Here is a 14992-nt window from a genome sequence, read left to right on the forward strand (position 1 = left end):
GTGCAGTGGTGCGATCTCAGCTCACTGCAATCTCTGCCTCCTGGGTTCAAGCAGTTCTCCTGCCTCAGTCTCTTGAGTAGCTGGGATTACAGGAGTCCACCACCACACCAGTTTTTTTTTTGTTTTTTTTTTCAGCAGAGACGGGGTTTCCCCATGTTGGCCAGGCTGGTCTTGAACTACTGACCTCAAGTGATCCTCCCGCCTCGGCCTCCCAAAGTTCCTTCCAGTGGTTCTTAAGCTTCCCCCACCTCATGGAGCTCTTTCCCTGTTTCCTTGGGGGCAGATATGATGCTTTGGCCTCTAGAAAAATCCCCACAGCTCTGGGGTGGAGAGCTGCCCACGTCTTTATTCAGATCTATCTGCACCCACCCTGCAACTGGCTCTTTCTGGGACCTGCCTCAGTTTCCCCATTGTTCTCTGATTCACCAGGAATGTTCTCAGCGAGCCAACAACGGGAGGTTCACCTTGCGGGACCTACTGATGGTGCCTATGCAGCGAGTTCTCAAATATCACCTTCTTCTCCAGGTGCCGGGCCCATCCCTGAGGCGTTGGATCCACGCATCTACTCTCCTGTGTCTATAAAAGTGGGGACGGGGTTGGCTTCTGGGGGTTGGGTCTCTAGGACACTCGGGGATGGGTCACTGGGGTCATGTCTCAGCCTCCAGGGCCACCAGTACAAGGGAGGAGCTGGTGAGCTAGCATTGTTTGGAAGGCCCTCCCCCCAGGGAGAAGGGGAGGGGCCAGGTGACGTCTGACGTCTTGGTTCTCGCAGGAGCTGGTGAAACACACGCAGGAGGCTATAGAGAAGGAGAACCTGCGGCTGGCCCTGGATGCCATGAGGGTGAGTGGGTGTGGGGTGATGGTCACTCACCTGCTGCAGACACTCTCCTGGTGGAGGCTGATCCTCTAGCTGGGGTTAGGTAGGAGCCTGGGTCGGCTGTTGGGGGGCCAGGTTCACCCCTGTCCCTTCCCCAGGACCTGGCTCAGTGCGTGAACGAGGTCAAGCGAGACAACGAGACACTGCGGCAGATCACCAATTTCCAGCTCTCCATTGAGAACCTGGTGAGGTGGTGGAGCCGGGTGGGCCAGGGGTGTGGCCACGTGGGGAGGGTGTCTGGCTCCTTTCTTGGGAGACCCTTGCTAGACGCCCCTGCCTGCTGCATAGGACCAGTCTCTGGCTCACTATGGCCGGCCCAAGATCGACGGGGAGCTCAAGATCACCTCGGTGGAACGGCGCTCCAAGATGGACAGGTGAGTGGAGTCAGCATGGATCGGGGATGGAGCCTGGGCAAAGGGGTGGGGCCAGGCTCCTAGATGGGCAGGTGGATGGAGTCAACACAGATCTGGGTGGAGCCTGGGCAGGGGCGGGGCCAGGCTTCTAGATGGATAGGTGGGTGGAGTCAACATAGATCTGGAGCAGAGCCTGGGCAGGAGTGGGGCCAGGCTCCTAGATGCGCAGGTGCGTGGAGTCAACACAGATCTGGATGGAGCCTGGGTAGGGATAGGGCCAGGTTTCTAGATGGGTGGTTGGGTGGAGTCAACACAGATCTGGGAAAGAGCCTGGATAGGGGCGTGGCCAGACTCCTAGATGGACAGGTGGGTGGAGCCAATGCAGATCTTGGGGGGAGCCTCGGTAGGGGTGGGGCCAGTTCCTATGTAGACTTGTAGGTGGAATTAAGATGAATTTGGGTAGGGACCTGAGTGTGGGTGAGACAAGATTTCTAGACAGACAGGTGGTAGATCCATCCAGACAAGGCAGTGGAACCTTGATGGACAGGCAGGACGGAGCCAACCAGGAATATGGGTGGAGCCAAGACTGACAGGCAGTAGGGCCAACGTGGATCACGTGGGTGAGATCAGGATGGACAGGTGGGCATGACCAAGTTGGCCAAGGAGGAGGAGAAGGTCAGGGTGGGACCAGGATGTGGAGGAACTGGTCAGAGAGCTGGTGGGGACAGTTGGGAAGAGCCAGACAGGAATGCCTTATCCATCCTTCCAGGTATGCCTTCCTGCTCGACAAAGCTCTGCTCATCTGTAAACGCCGGGGAGACTCCTATGACCTCAAGGACTTTGTGAACCTGCACAGCTTCCAGATTCGGGATGACTCTTCAGGAGACCGTGACAACAAGAAGGTGGGGCTTTGACGTCACACAGTCGGCAGCTTAGCCCTCTCCACGTGGGCATACGCCGGTGTTTACCAGACTACATCTACATGGAAGTGTGTGTTAATCCACTCACAGTCTTTTTTTGTTTTGTTTTTTGTTTTTTTAAGACGGAGTCTTGCTCTGTCGCCAGGCCAGAGTGCAGTGACACAATCTCGGCTCACTGCAACCTCTGCCTCCCAGGTTGGTTCCATTCTCCTGGCTCAGCCTCCCGAGTAGCTGGGACTACAGGCACGTGCCACCACGCCTGGCTAATTTTTTGTATTTTTAGTAGAGACGGGGTTTCTCCATGTTAGCCCCATGGTCTCCTTCTCCTGACCTCGTGATCCACCTGCCTCGGCCTCCCGAAGTGCTGGGATTACAGGCATGAGCCACTCAACAGTTTTTAAATTGAGCACCTACTCTATCCAGGGCACTCTTCTAGGCACTAGGACTAAAATGGAAAGCAATATCGAGTTTTTATTTTGTTTCATTTCATTTCTTTTCTTTTCTTTTCTTTTCTTTTCTTTTCTTTTCTTTTCTTTCTTTCTTTCTTTCTTTCTTTCTTTCTTTCTTTCTTTCTTTCTTTCTTTCTTTCTTTCTTTCTTTCTTTCTTTTTTTTTTTTTTGAGACAGTCTTACTCTGTCCTTCAGGCTGGAGTGCAGTGGCATGATCTCGGATCGCTGCAACCTCTGGCTCCCAGGTTCAAGCGATTCTCCTGCCTCAGCCTCCCGAGTAGCTGAAATTACAGGTGCCCACCACCACGCCCAGCTAATTTTTGTATTTTTAGTAGAGACCAGGTTTCACCACATGGGCCAGGCTGGTCTCAAACTCCTGACCTCAAGTGATCCGCCTGCCTCAGCCTCTCAAAGTGCTGAGATTACAGGCATGGGCCACCGTGTCTGGTCTATTTTATTTCTTGTATGGTACTTGACTTCTTATGGGATGCTTTCTACAAAGAAAATAAAGTAGGTGGCTGGGTACAGTGGCTCACACCTGTAATCCCAGCACTTTGGGAGGCCGAGATGGGAGAATCTCTTGAGCCCAGGAGTTTGAGACCAGCCTGGGCAACATAGGGAGATCCTCATTTCTACAAAACATTAAAAAAAAATGTAGCTGGGCTTGGTGGCACATGCCTGTAGCCCTAACTACATGGGAGGCTGAGGTTGGAGGATCACTTGTGGCCAAGAGTTGGAGGCTGCAGTGAGCTATGATTGCACTCCAGCCGGGGCCACAGAGTGAGACCCAGTCTCTATTAAAAAATAAATGAATAAAACAGGGGATGTGACTGTGGTAGGTGAGGATGGGCCCCCCTCATCTACCACAGTCACATCTTACCTCCATTGTTCAGGGGCACTCTCTGTGGAAGGGACACTCTCTGTGGCAGTGACATTTGAGCTGAGACCCCTCTCCCTCTCGGCTCTTCCTTGCTTCCTTTTGCTTTTTCTCCTGTGAAATCTTCCCTTCGCTTTAGTCTTTCCCCTGGAGATCCCCCTGAGCTCTGGTCTGCGGCTTCTCTTTTTTTTTTTTTTTTTTTTGAGAAGGAGTCTCGCTTTGTCACCCGGGCTGGAGTGCAGTGGCATGATCTCAGCTCACTGCAACCTCCCGCCTCCTGGGTTCAAGCAATTCTCCTGCCTCAGCCTCCCAAGTAGCTGGGATTACAGGCGCACACCACCACGCCCGGCTAATTTTTGGTATTTTTAGTAGAGACGGGGTTTCACTGCATTGGTCAGGCTGTTCTTGAACTGCTGACTTTGTGATTCACCCGTCTTGGTGCTGACCTCGTGATTCACCTGTCTCGGCCTCCCAAAGTGCTGGGATTACAGGTGTGCGCCACCACACCTGGCCAGCTTCTCTGTGTCTCAGCCTGTGCCTCCCGAGGAGCCAGTTGCTGTCTTGTGACTGCCTGCTTCCGGCATCCGTCTCTCCTACCCAGCTGGAGCTCTGGGGACCACGTCCTATTCGCTGCTCTGTCCCTAGCTCCTAGCAGTGTCTGTTTCTCAGCAGGCGCTGCACCCATGCTTTGTTGAACAGACAAATCAATGATGAGTGACATGCTGTGTCTGGTGTGTGCTTCTGCAAAGGGGTGTGTGTGTGTGTGCATGTGCACGCATGTGTGTGTGGTTTTGGGTTTATGGTTGTGTATTTGGATATCCTAGAAAGCCCTTTTACAAGGATATCCGTGCATGGTGCTTGGGGCACAGAGACTGCCACGGGCTTGACTGTTCCCTACAGAGGGAGGGTCAGTGGGCGTGTGCTCCCGCCCCCCACAGGGGCAGTGCCTTCAGTCTGAGCTCTGCTTCCCTGCAGTGGAGCCACATGTTCCTGCTGATTGAGGACCAAGGTGCCCAGGGCTATGAACTGTTCTTCAAGACAAGAGAATTGAAGAAGAAGTGGATGGAGCAGTTTGAGATGGCCATGTGAGTCCTCGTCTTCCTTCCTCTTTGTCCTCAGAGGGGCAGGGGCTGGGAAAGAGGAACGTGCTCTAGTCCCTACTCTGTCCTGACATGCCATGGGACCACTCTGAACCTCAGTCTCTTCATTTGGGAAATAAGAGGGACAGGCCGGAGGCTGTCTTCATCCTTGGAATGCGGGAGTTGTGTGCAAGCTCCTTTCCTCCTCCTCTTTCCTCTTCCTGCTCTTCCTCTTGTTCTTCCTCCTCCTCTCCTTCTTCCTCCTCTCCTTCCTCCCCTTCCTCCTCCTTTCCTTCCTTCTCTTCCTCTTCCTCCTATTCCTCCTCCACCCCTTCTTCCTTCTCCTCCCTTTCCTCCCTTTTTTCCTCTTCCTTCTCCTCCTCTTCCTCCTCCTCCCTTTCCTCCTCTTCCTCCTCCTCCTTCTTCCCCTCTTCCTCATCTTCCACTTCTGTCTCCTCCTCCTCCTTTTTACATGAGGCAAAATGCCCACAACAAAAATCTAACAATTTCAAAGTGCACTATTGCATGGCACTTTGTACACTAACAGTGTTGTGCAACCATCACCTCTATCCAGTTTCAAAACCTTTTCGTCAGCCCAAAGGAGACCTCATACCCATGAAACATTCACTCCCAATTCCCCGCTCTCGCAGCCCCTGGAAACTCCTAACCTGCTTTCTCTTTCTCCCGATGTGCGTAGCAGCACGATTCAGTGTGGCCAAAGGGTGGAAACGACCCAGACATCAATCAGGGAATGAGTGGACGCACCAAATATGGTCTGTTCATACCATGGAATGGTATTCAGCCATAAAAAGGAATAAAATGCTGATCCTCTTTTTTTTTTTTTTTAATTTTCCTCTGCCAGCTCCAACATTTACCCGGAGAATGCCACCGCCAACGGGCATGACTTCCAGATGTTCTCCTTTGAGGAGACCACGTCCTGCAAGGCTTGTCAGATGCTGCTTAGGTGGGAATCTAGGAGGAAGGTCCTGCATCCTGGGCTTGGTCGTCAGTTCCTTGCTAGAGAAGCTGCCCCAGTAATTGGTTCCCTAAATTGGGAGATGGGGGCGTTCCTACTTTGATCTTCTGCTTCTCCGTCACTCTCCTGATCTAAAGAGAACCCAAGGGGGCCCTTTATGTTCTTGGCAGAATATTTGGCCATGTCTGTAAAGGTCACTCACTCTTCTTTATGTGTCCCCTGCATCTCAGAGGCACCTTCTATCAGGGCTATCGCTGCCATCGGTGCCGGGCACCTGCACACAAGGAGTGTCTGGGGAGGGTCCCTCCGTGTGGCCGACATGGGCAAGGTACGAGTGGGAGGGAGGCTGGGAGGTGAGCTTGGTTCTCTGTGGAGGATTTCCCGTTCTCACCGTTACCTTTACTCTCCCATAGATTTCCCGGGAACTATGAGGAAGGTAAGACTTTCCCACGCTCCTTCCTGTGCACTGCAAATAATGGGCAACAGTGCGGGGAGGACCCAGGGCATCCCAGAACTGGGCGTGATCCTTTGTGGGGTGAGGATGGTGATGGGGGCCTACAAGCCCCAAGGCTGGGCATCGGTAAACGGGCTTTCTTTGTCTCTCCTTCCAGGACAAACTGCATCGCAGGGCTCAGGACAAAAAGAGGAATGAGCTGGGTGAGTTGGCAGGGGGTGCTGTGTGGGGGCAGGAGGAAAATGTATCTCCATTCATGTTGACCCACGGACAGATCTCCATAATCATATTAACAGCCACATTGGGCTGGGTGCAATGGCTCCCACCTGTAATCCCAGCAATTTGGGAGGCCAAGGCGGGAGGATCGCTTGAAGTCAGGTGCATGCCACCACGCCTAATTTTTAAATTTTTAAAATAGAGATGAGGTCTTGCTATGTTGCCCAGTCATACTGTATAAAATAACTCATACAGTATGTGCTTATTTTAACTAATTAATTAATTTATTTTTGGAGATGGAATCTTTCCCCCTTGCCCAGGCTGGAGTGCAGTGGTGTGATCTTGGCTCACTACAACCTCCACCTCCCAAGTTCAAATGATTCTCCTGCCTCAGCCTCCTGAGCAGCTGGGACTACAGGCACCACGCTTGGCTAATTTTTGTATTTTTAGTAGAGACGGTGTTTCACCATGTTGGGCAGGCTGGTCTCGAACTCTTAACCTCAGGTGATCGGCCTGCTTGGCCTCCCAGAGTGTTGGGATTACAGGCATGAGCCACTGTGCCCAACCTTAATTTAAAAAAAACTTAAGGCCAGGCGCGGTGGCTCAAGCCTGTAATCTCAGCACTTTGGGAGGCCAAGATGGGCGGATCACGAGGTCAGGAGATCGAGACCATCCTGGCGAACACGGTGAAACCCCGTCTCTACTAAAAAAATACAAAAAACTAGCCAGGCGAGGTGGCAGGTGCCTGTAGTCCCAGCTACTCGGGAGGCTGAGGCAGGAGATCCCAGCTACTCAGAAGGCTGAGGCAGGAGAATGGCATAAACCCGGGAGGTGGAGCTTGCAGTGAGCTGAGATCCGGCCACTGCACTCCAGCCTGGGCGACAGAGCGAGACTCTGTCTCAAAACAAAAACAAAAACAAAAACAAAAAACTTAAAAAAAAAATACATGTCTCCTTCTGTTGTATTGAGGACATTTGAGTTGTTTCTAGTTTTTTACTATTGCAAATAAAGCTGATACATATATGTCATATATCGTATATGTATATATATAATACATCTTTTTTAAAAAAATTTTTAGAAGCAGGGTCTTGCTCTGTATCCCAGGCTGGAGCGCAGTGGCAGGAGTGTTCCACTTATATGCCATTTATATGACATATAAATATATAACGTAAGTCAGGTGTGGTGGCTCATGGCTGTAATCCCAGCACTCAAACTCCAAGGCCAGGAGTTTGAGGCCAGCCTGGGCAACATAACGAGACCCTGTGTCTACAAAAAATTTTTTTAAATTAGTGGGGTTCCTGCTTGAACCCAGGAATTCAAGGTTGCAGTGAGCCTTGATCACGCCACTGCACTCCAGCCTGGGCAACAGAGCAAGATCCTGTTTCAAGGAAATAAAAAAATAAATATATGAAATCTATGAATGGGTATGTTTTCTTCTTATTACTTATTATGTAATTAGCAATAGTCAGTCAGCTTTCTTAGCAACAGTCAAAATTAGAAACAGCCCAAGTGTCCTTTATACAATAGAATATATATATACATATATATATGCACACACATACATGTATTTTATTGAGAGAGGAAATACATACTTTAAGGTATGTAAAAATCAATAAATCTTAAGTATATGACTTAATATGTTTTTATCCATGCAACCAACAATCAAATAAAAGCATAGAACATTTTCATCCCTCCAGAACGGCACTGTCCGATATAAATGAATTAAAATGAAATCATCTTAAATTTTTTTTTACTTAGCCTTGAAGCTTTCAATAACTGCCTGTGGCTAGTTGCTACCATATTGGACATATCCATCACCACAGAAAGTTTTATCAGAAAGCACTGCTACTCACCTATCTCCCATAGGGAACCACTGTCTGATGTCTATCACCATAGATTAATTTTGCCTGCTCTTGAGTTTTCTATAAATAAAATCATATAGTGCATGCTTATTTCAGCTTTTTCTTTTTCATTGCTGTATAGTATTCCATTATGTGATGGTATCACAATTTGTTTATTGATTGATCAACCTATTGAGGACATTTGGTTGGTTGCCAGTTTTTGGATATTCTGAATAAGCAACTTTTGAAGGACATTTTTTGTTTTTTGTTTGTTTGTTTTGAGATGGAGGCTCACTCCATTGCCCAGGCTGGAGTGCAGTGGCATGATCTCAGCTCACTGCAACCTCTGCCTCCTGAGTTCAAGGGATTCTCCTGCCCCCTGCCTCCCAAGTAGCTGGGATTACAGGCACCTGCCACCATGCCTGGCTAATTTCTGTAGTTTTAGTGGAGATGGGGTTTCACCACGTTGGCCAGTCTGGTCTTGAACTCCTGACCTCAGGTGATCCGTCCACCTCGGCCTCTCAAAATGATGGGATTACAGGCGTGAGCCACCTCACCTGACCAGAACACATGTTTTTATTTCTCTTGGATTGCTGGGTTACAGACTAGATACAATGTTTAGCTTCAGTAGATATTGTCGAATAGTTTTCCAAAGAGTATCCCCACCAGCAACGAGTGAGAATTCCAGTTGCTCCACGTTCTTGTCAACACTTGGTATTGCCAGTCTAAAAAGAAAAATTTTAGCCATTCTGGTGGGTGGCAAGATTCAGCGTTGAAAGTTGCCTGCCAATCACCCTGTACTCCTGTACCCTGTCCTCCAGGTCTGCCCAAGATGGAGGTGTTCCAGGAATACTATGGGCTTCCTCCACCCCCTGGAGCCATTGGACCCTTTCTACGACTCAACCCTGGAGACATTGTGGAGCTCACAAAGGCTGAGGCTGAACAGAACTGGTGGGAGGTACAGGCTGGGACAACAGGAGTGATGGGGTGGGACCCAAGTGTAGGGTTATGGAGTCATGTGGTCTCAGGGAGTTGGGTCATAGTCTTACTGTGCTCTGGAGGTGATGCCTGGGGAGTTGGGGAGGTACCCTGAGATTTCTCGGCATGGCTTTTCTGAGATGGCCATCTTCCCAGGAAGTTAATACTGATTGTCACCTCTCTGGGCTCTCCAGGCCATCCTGAGATAGATAGACAAGCAGAGTGACCAATGAGCAGAGAGACGGACACACACACACACACACACACACACACACACACACGAGTGATGGGGCAGGATCCATGTGGAGGGTTATGGGTTTAGGTGGTGGGTGGGGTTATGGATCCTATAACCTTTCTGTTCCTGTTTTTGTCTCCTGGGTGTTTAGGGCAGGAATACATCTACTAATGAAATTGGCTGGTTTCCTTGTAACAGGGTGAAGCCCTACATCCGTGTGAGTGCCTCAAGTCTGAATGGAACAAGGGCAAGGGGTTCAGGGTGGGTCCTGGGAGGATGGGCAGAATTGAAAAGACACCCCTGGAGTTGGGAAGGGGGCTGCCCATCATGGCAGGTCTATCTCCAACTCAAGGCTTTGCCCGCCCCACCAACTGAGCCCAGAGAGGGGCCACCCTGGAAACAATGATTGATCTTTTTCTCCTTGATAATTTTTGTATCAAGGTCCTTTCCTTCCTACACAGGTATGGTAGGGAGGAAGGAGCAGGGACCTAGAAAGTGGGCCTGCCCGTGGCTTCTTTCTGAGACACTGAATTGAGTTCTGTGAGAGTGCTGTGGCCTCCATTGCCTGCGTCCTTGCCCTGCTCCTGGTGGACGCACCTGTCCACCCCAGCCTCTGCTGTTCTTCTAGTGTTCTCTTCTCGATGGACCCCTCACTCTTCACGATGACTTCAAAGCTCTCCCTCTCACCCCAACCTCAGATGTCCCCTAGCTCATTCATAGCAAATGACCCCACTGTCCACTTCACAGCCTACAGAGGGAAATTCTCTCCAGTGTTGCTTTAACTTTAATTTTATATTATTTCAGACTTCTAGCAAAACTGTGAGAATAATGCAAAGAGCCCCCGTTAGCCTTTACCCAGTTGCATTGGTTCTGCTAATATTTTGTTCCATTTGCTCTGTCATTTCCTCTCTCTACCCACACATAGTATTTATTTTTCCTGGAAGAGTTAAAAGTGAATTTGCAGATGGCGTTCCCCTTTACCCCTAAATACTTCTTAAGAACAAGAACCTCCTTGTACATAACCAGAGCAAGATTTTAAAAGACACAAAATTCAACGTTGACATTATACTATTATTGAATTCATAGTCTGTATTTAAATGTTGCCAATTTCCCCAAAAATTTTATCAAAAATTTTTGTGTTCCTGTGGTTTCTCCACTGTCAAGTTACAATATGAGTTTCCAACTCCATCATTCTTTCCACATTTATTAGCTGGTGTTCTGCTGCAAGGAAGCGCTGTCCCTTCTGTCCCCATCTGTCTGTCTATCTGTCTATCTATCTATTTATCTATCTATCTATCTATCTATCTATCTATCTATCTATCTATCCATGTACCTACCTACCCATCAATCCATCCATTCATCAATCAATTCTTCCATCCTTCCATCCATCCATCCATCCATCCATCCATCCATCCATCCATCATCTGTCTACTTATCAATACATTCATGATCTGTTCATCCACCTATCATTTATCTATGTATTATCTGTCTATGTATTATCTGTCTATTATCTATCTATTCACTGATCATCTCTCTACCTATTTTTCACCTACCTATCTAACCATCTATTATCTATTATCATTTCTCTCTCATCTATTCATTTATCATTTATCTATCAACTGTCTGTTTATCATCTATCATCTATCCATGTACCTATTACCTACCTATCCATCATCCATCTATTCTATCTATCTCTTAATTTTTTTGTTTTAGAGAGAGGGTCTCATTCTGTCACCCAGGCTGGAGTGCAATGGTGTGATTTTAACTCACTGCAGCCTTGACCTCCTGGGCTCGAGCAATCCTCCCACCTCACCCTCCTGAGTGGCTGGGACCCCAGATGCATGCCATTATGCTCAGCTTTATTTATTTATTTATTTATTTATGATGGAGTTGCACTCTTGTTGCCCAGGCTGGAGTGCAGTGGGGTGATCTCGGCTCATTGCAACCTCTGCCTTCTGGTTTCAAGCGATTCTCCTGCCTCAGCCTCCCAACTAGCTGGGATTACAGATGCCTGCTACCACGCCTGGCTAATTTTTGTATTTTTAGTAGAGATGGAGTTTCACCATGTTGGCCAGGCTGGTCTCGAACTCCTGACCTTGTGAACTGCCAGCCTCAGCCTCCCAAAGTGTTGGGATTACAGGCATGAGCCACCGCGCCCGGCTTTTTTTTTTTTTTTTTTTTTTTTTTTGAGATAGGGTGTGGTTCTGTTACTCAGGCTGGAGTGCAGTGGTGGTGCAATTATAACTCACAGCAGCCTGGATCCCCTAAGCTTAAGTGATCCTCCCACTTCAGCCTCCTGAGTAGCTGGGACTACAGGCATGTGCCACCATGCCTGGCTAATTTTTGTACTTTTTTTTTGAGACAGAGTTTCTCTCTTGTTGCCCAGGCTGGAATGGAATGGTGCGATCTCGGCTCACTGCAACCTCCGCCTCCTGGGTTCAAGCGATTCTCCCGCCTCAGCCTCCACAGTAGCTGGGATGACAGGCACCTGCCACCACACCCAGCTAATTTTTGTATTTTTAGTAGAGACAGGGTTTCACCATGTTGGCCAGGCTGGTCTCTAACTCCTGACCTCAGGGAATCTGCCTGCCTTGGCCTCCCAAAGTGCTGGGAGTACAAGCGTGATCCACTATGCCCGGCCTAATTTTTGTATTTTTTTTTTGTAGGGACGGGGTTTCATCTTGTTGCCTAGGCTGGTCTCCAACTTCTGGGCTCAAACGACCCACCCTCCTTGGCTTCCCAAGGTGCTGGGATTACAGGCGTGAGCCACCGTGCCCGGGCAGTTTTCTTAATTGTTAAGAATTTTGTTTATCCTTTTTCCCGTCAGTGAACAATCGGCTGCTTCAACTTTTGCGTTATTGTGAATAAAGCTGCTACGAACATGGGTGTGCAAATATCGTTTCAAATCCTTGCTTTCAGTTCCTTTGGGTATATACTCAGAAATGGGACTTTTCTATGGTAGTTCTAGTTTTTAATGTTTTGAGGAACCACCATTATTTTTATTTTTATTTATATTTATTTATTTATTTCGATAGGGAGTTTTGCTCTGTCCCCAGGCTGGAGTGCTGGAATGCAATGGAATGATCTCGGCTCACTCTGCCTCCCGGGTTCAAGCGATTCTTCTGCCTCAGCCTTTTGAGTAGCTGGGATTAGAGGCGCCCGCCACCGCACCCAGCTAATTTTTGTATTTTTGTAGAGATGGGAATTTCACCATGTTGGCCAGGCTGGTCTTGAACTCCTGACATCAGGTGATCCACCCACCTCTGCCTCTCAAAGTGCTAGGAGTACAGGCATGAGCCACAGCATCCGGCCCATACTGCTTTTCTTTCTCTTTTCTTTTCTTTCTTTTTTTTTGGAGATAGAGTTTCGCTCTGTGGCCTGGACTGGAGTGCAGTGGCGCGATCTCGGCTCACTGCAACCTCTCCCTCCCGGGTTCAAGTGATTCTCCTTCCAAGTAGCTGGGATTCCAAGTAGCTGGGATTACAGGCGTGCACCACCATGCCTGGCTAATTTTTTGTATTTTTAGTAGAGACGGGGTTTTTGCCATGTTGGTCAGGCTGGTCTTGAACTGCTAACCTCATGATCCGCTTGCCTCAGCCTCCCAAAATGCTGGGACTACAGGCGTGAACCACCACCCCCAGCACATACTGTTTTTCATAGTGCACCATTTTACATTCCTACCAACAGTGCACAAGGGTTCTTTGTCCACATCTTTGCCCACATTTGCTACTTTCTGTTTTGTTTGTTGATTTGTTTTTGCCTTATAGTAGCTGTCCTAATGGCTTTAAGGTAGTGAAAGCGAGCACTTTCAGCCGGGCATGCTGGTTCATGCCTCTAATCCCTGCACTTTGGGAGGACGAGGCGGGCGGATCACCTGAGGTCGGGAGTTCGAGACCAGCCTGACCAACATGGAAGAAACCCCATCTCTACGAAAAATACAAAATTAACCGGGTGTGGTGACACATGCCTGTGATCCCAGCTACTCGGGAGGCTGAGGCAGGAGAATCGTTTGAACCCGGTAGGCGGAGGTTGTGGTGAGCCGAGATCACGCCATTGCACTCCAGCCTGGGCAAGAAGAGCAAAACTCTATCTCTAAATAAATAAATGAGTACATAAATAAGAAAGTGAGCACTTTCACCCATATTCAGATGAGGATTGGCAAACTTTTTCCGTAAAGAGCCGAGTAGTAGTGTAAACATGCTGACCCTCCAGGGTCCCATACAGTTTTGCAGCTCTTTAGTTCCGCCCCTGTAGTGCAAAAGTAGCCGTAGATAATCTGTAAATGATGTGTGGCCGTGGCTATTTTCCTATAAAGCATAGTTCATGGGCACTGACAGATGAATTTCATATAATTTTCACAATCCCCAAAATATTATTTTGGCTAGTCATGGTGGCTCATGCTTGCAATCCTAGCCCTTTGGGAGGCCAAAGCAGGAGGATTGCTTGAGGCCAGGAGTTTGAGACCAGCCTGGGAAACAAAGGGAGACCCTCTCCCTCATCTCGAGAATATTAAAAAAATTAAAAATTAGTGGGTGTGGTGGCGCATGCCTGTAGTCCCAGCTACACTGGGAGGCTGAGGTGGGAGGATCGCTTGAACCTGGAAGGTCGAGGCTGCAGTGAGCTATGATTGTACCACTGCACTCCAACCTGGACAACATAGTGAGACTCTGTCCCTAAAAATATTTTTTTAAAAAATTCTTTTGATTTTTGCCAACCATCTAAAAACGTAAAAACCATCCTCGACTTGAGGGTTATGATAAACTGCTGGGAAGAGAACCCCTGCCTTATATGACACTGGGACAGTCTCTCCCCCGAGATTCTGGGACTTTATCCCCAAAGAGTACCACAGTGCCTGGCACATAATAGGCACTCACTAAACGCAAGTGGAATGAATGAAGGAATGAATGAATGAAGTGCCCTGCCCTCTGCTGTCATGCTGGGGTCTTTACACTAAGTCGGGGTCTCTCTCTGTGTTCTTAGGGCCCTCCTCAGGACCTGTCTGTTCATCTCTGGTGAGTAGAAATATTTCTTATTTTGTTTCAATGAGAGGTTTCTGGGTTGGGGTTCCAGGCTGGGTATGGGAGGAACCTCCGACCCAATTAGTTATGCATTGTGTGTTCCCTGAGCAGCGACTTCTGAATCTAGCTCTGGGCTGGGGGCTGCTGGGGATGGGAAGGACAAAAGAGGGCCCCTGACCTTGGGAGATGATGGTCTTGTTGGAAGGAAAATAGTTATGATGATGATGATGATGATGGTGATGATGATGATGATACTGGTGATGGTAACGATGATGATGATGACGATGATGATAATGATGATGTGATGGTAACGATGATGATGATGATGATGATGGTGATGATGATGACGATGATGATGATGATGATGATGGTGGTGATGGTAGCGATGATGATGATGGTGATGGTGATGATGACAATGACGACGATGATGATAATGATGGTGGTGGTGATGGCAACGATGATGATGATGATAATGATGGTGATGATGATGATAATGATGGTGGTGGTGATGGTAACGATGATGATGATGACAATGATGATGATAATGATGGTGGTGGTGATGGTAATGATGATGATGATGACGATGATGATAATGATGATGGTGGTGATGGTCATGACAGTCCCAATTGTTTTTGTAGGATTTTTTGTCTTGCTTGTTTGTTTGTTTTGCACCTCTAGCATGTCAAGCATATAGGGGTGGAGGTTTACAGTGTGGCTTT

The 14992-nt window shown here is 48.4% G+C and overlaps 1 protein-coding gene across 5 annotated transcripts in view; it reads left to right on the top strand.

Moving 5' to 3' along the window:
* Positions 1 to 14992, top strand: part of VAV1 (vav guanine nucleotide exchange factor 1) — an 82907-nt gene that overhangs the window by 54088 nt on the left and 13827 nt on the right. For 2 of the 5 annotated variants that reach the window (XM_005587727.4, XM_074025600.1), the window contains 13 exons: positions 430 to 525; positions 773 to 841; positions 976 to 1062; positions 1166 to 1251; positions 2000 to 2132; positions 4452 to 4561; positions 5418 to 5519; positions 5762 to 5859; positions 5945 to 5967; positions 6143 to 6188; positions 8864 to 9000; positions 9407 to 9472; positions 14236 to 14267. In XM_005587727.4, the coding sequence (XP_005587784.3) occupies positions 430 to 525; positions 773 to 841; positions 976 to 1062; positions 1166 to 1251; positions 2000 to 2132; positions 4452 to 4561; positions 5418 to 5519; positions 5762 to 5859; positions 5945 to 5967; positions 6143 to 6188; positions 8864 to 9000; positions 9407 to 9472; positions 14236 to 14267 (1085 nt within the window). The remainder of the gene's footprint in view (positions 1 to 429; positions 526 to 772; positions 842 to 975; positions 1063 to 1165; positions 1252 to 1999; positions 2133 to 4451; positions 4562 to 5417; positions 5520 to 5761; positions 5860 to 5944; positions 5968 to 6142; positions 6189 to 8863; positions 9001 to 9406; positions 9473 to 14235; positions 14268 to 14992) is intronic. The other 3 variants (XM_065536139.1, XM_074025601.1, XM_045378441.2) reach the window with 2 other exon arrangements.

The sequence above is a fragment of the Macaca fascicularis genome, chromosome 19 (assembly GCF_037993035.2).
Source record: "Macaca fascicularis isolate 582-1 chromosome 19, T2T-MFA8v1.1".
Lineage (NCBI taxonomy): Eukaryota > Metazoa > Chordata > Mammalia > Primates > Cercopithecidae > Macaca > Macaca fascicularis.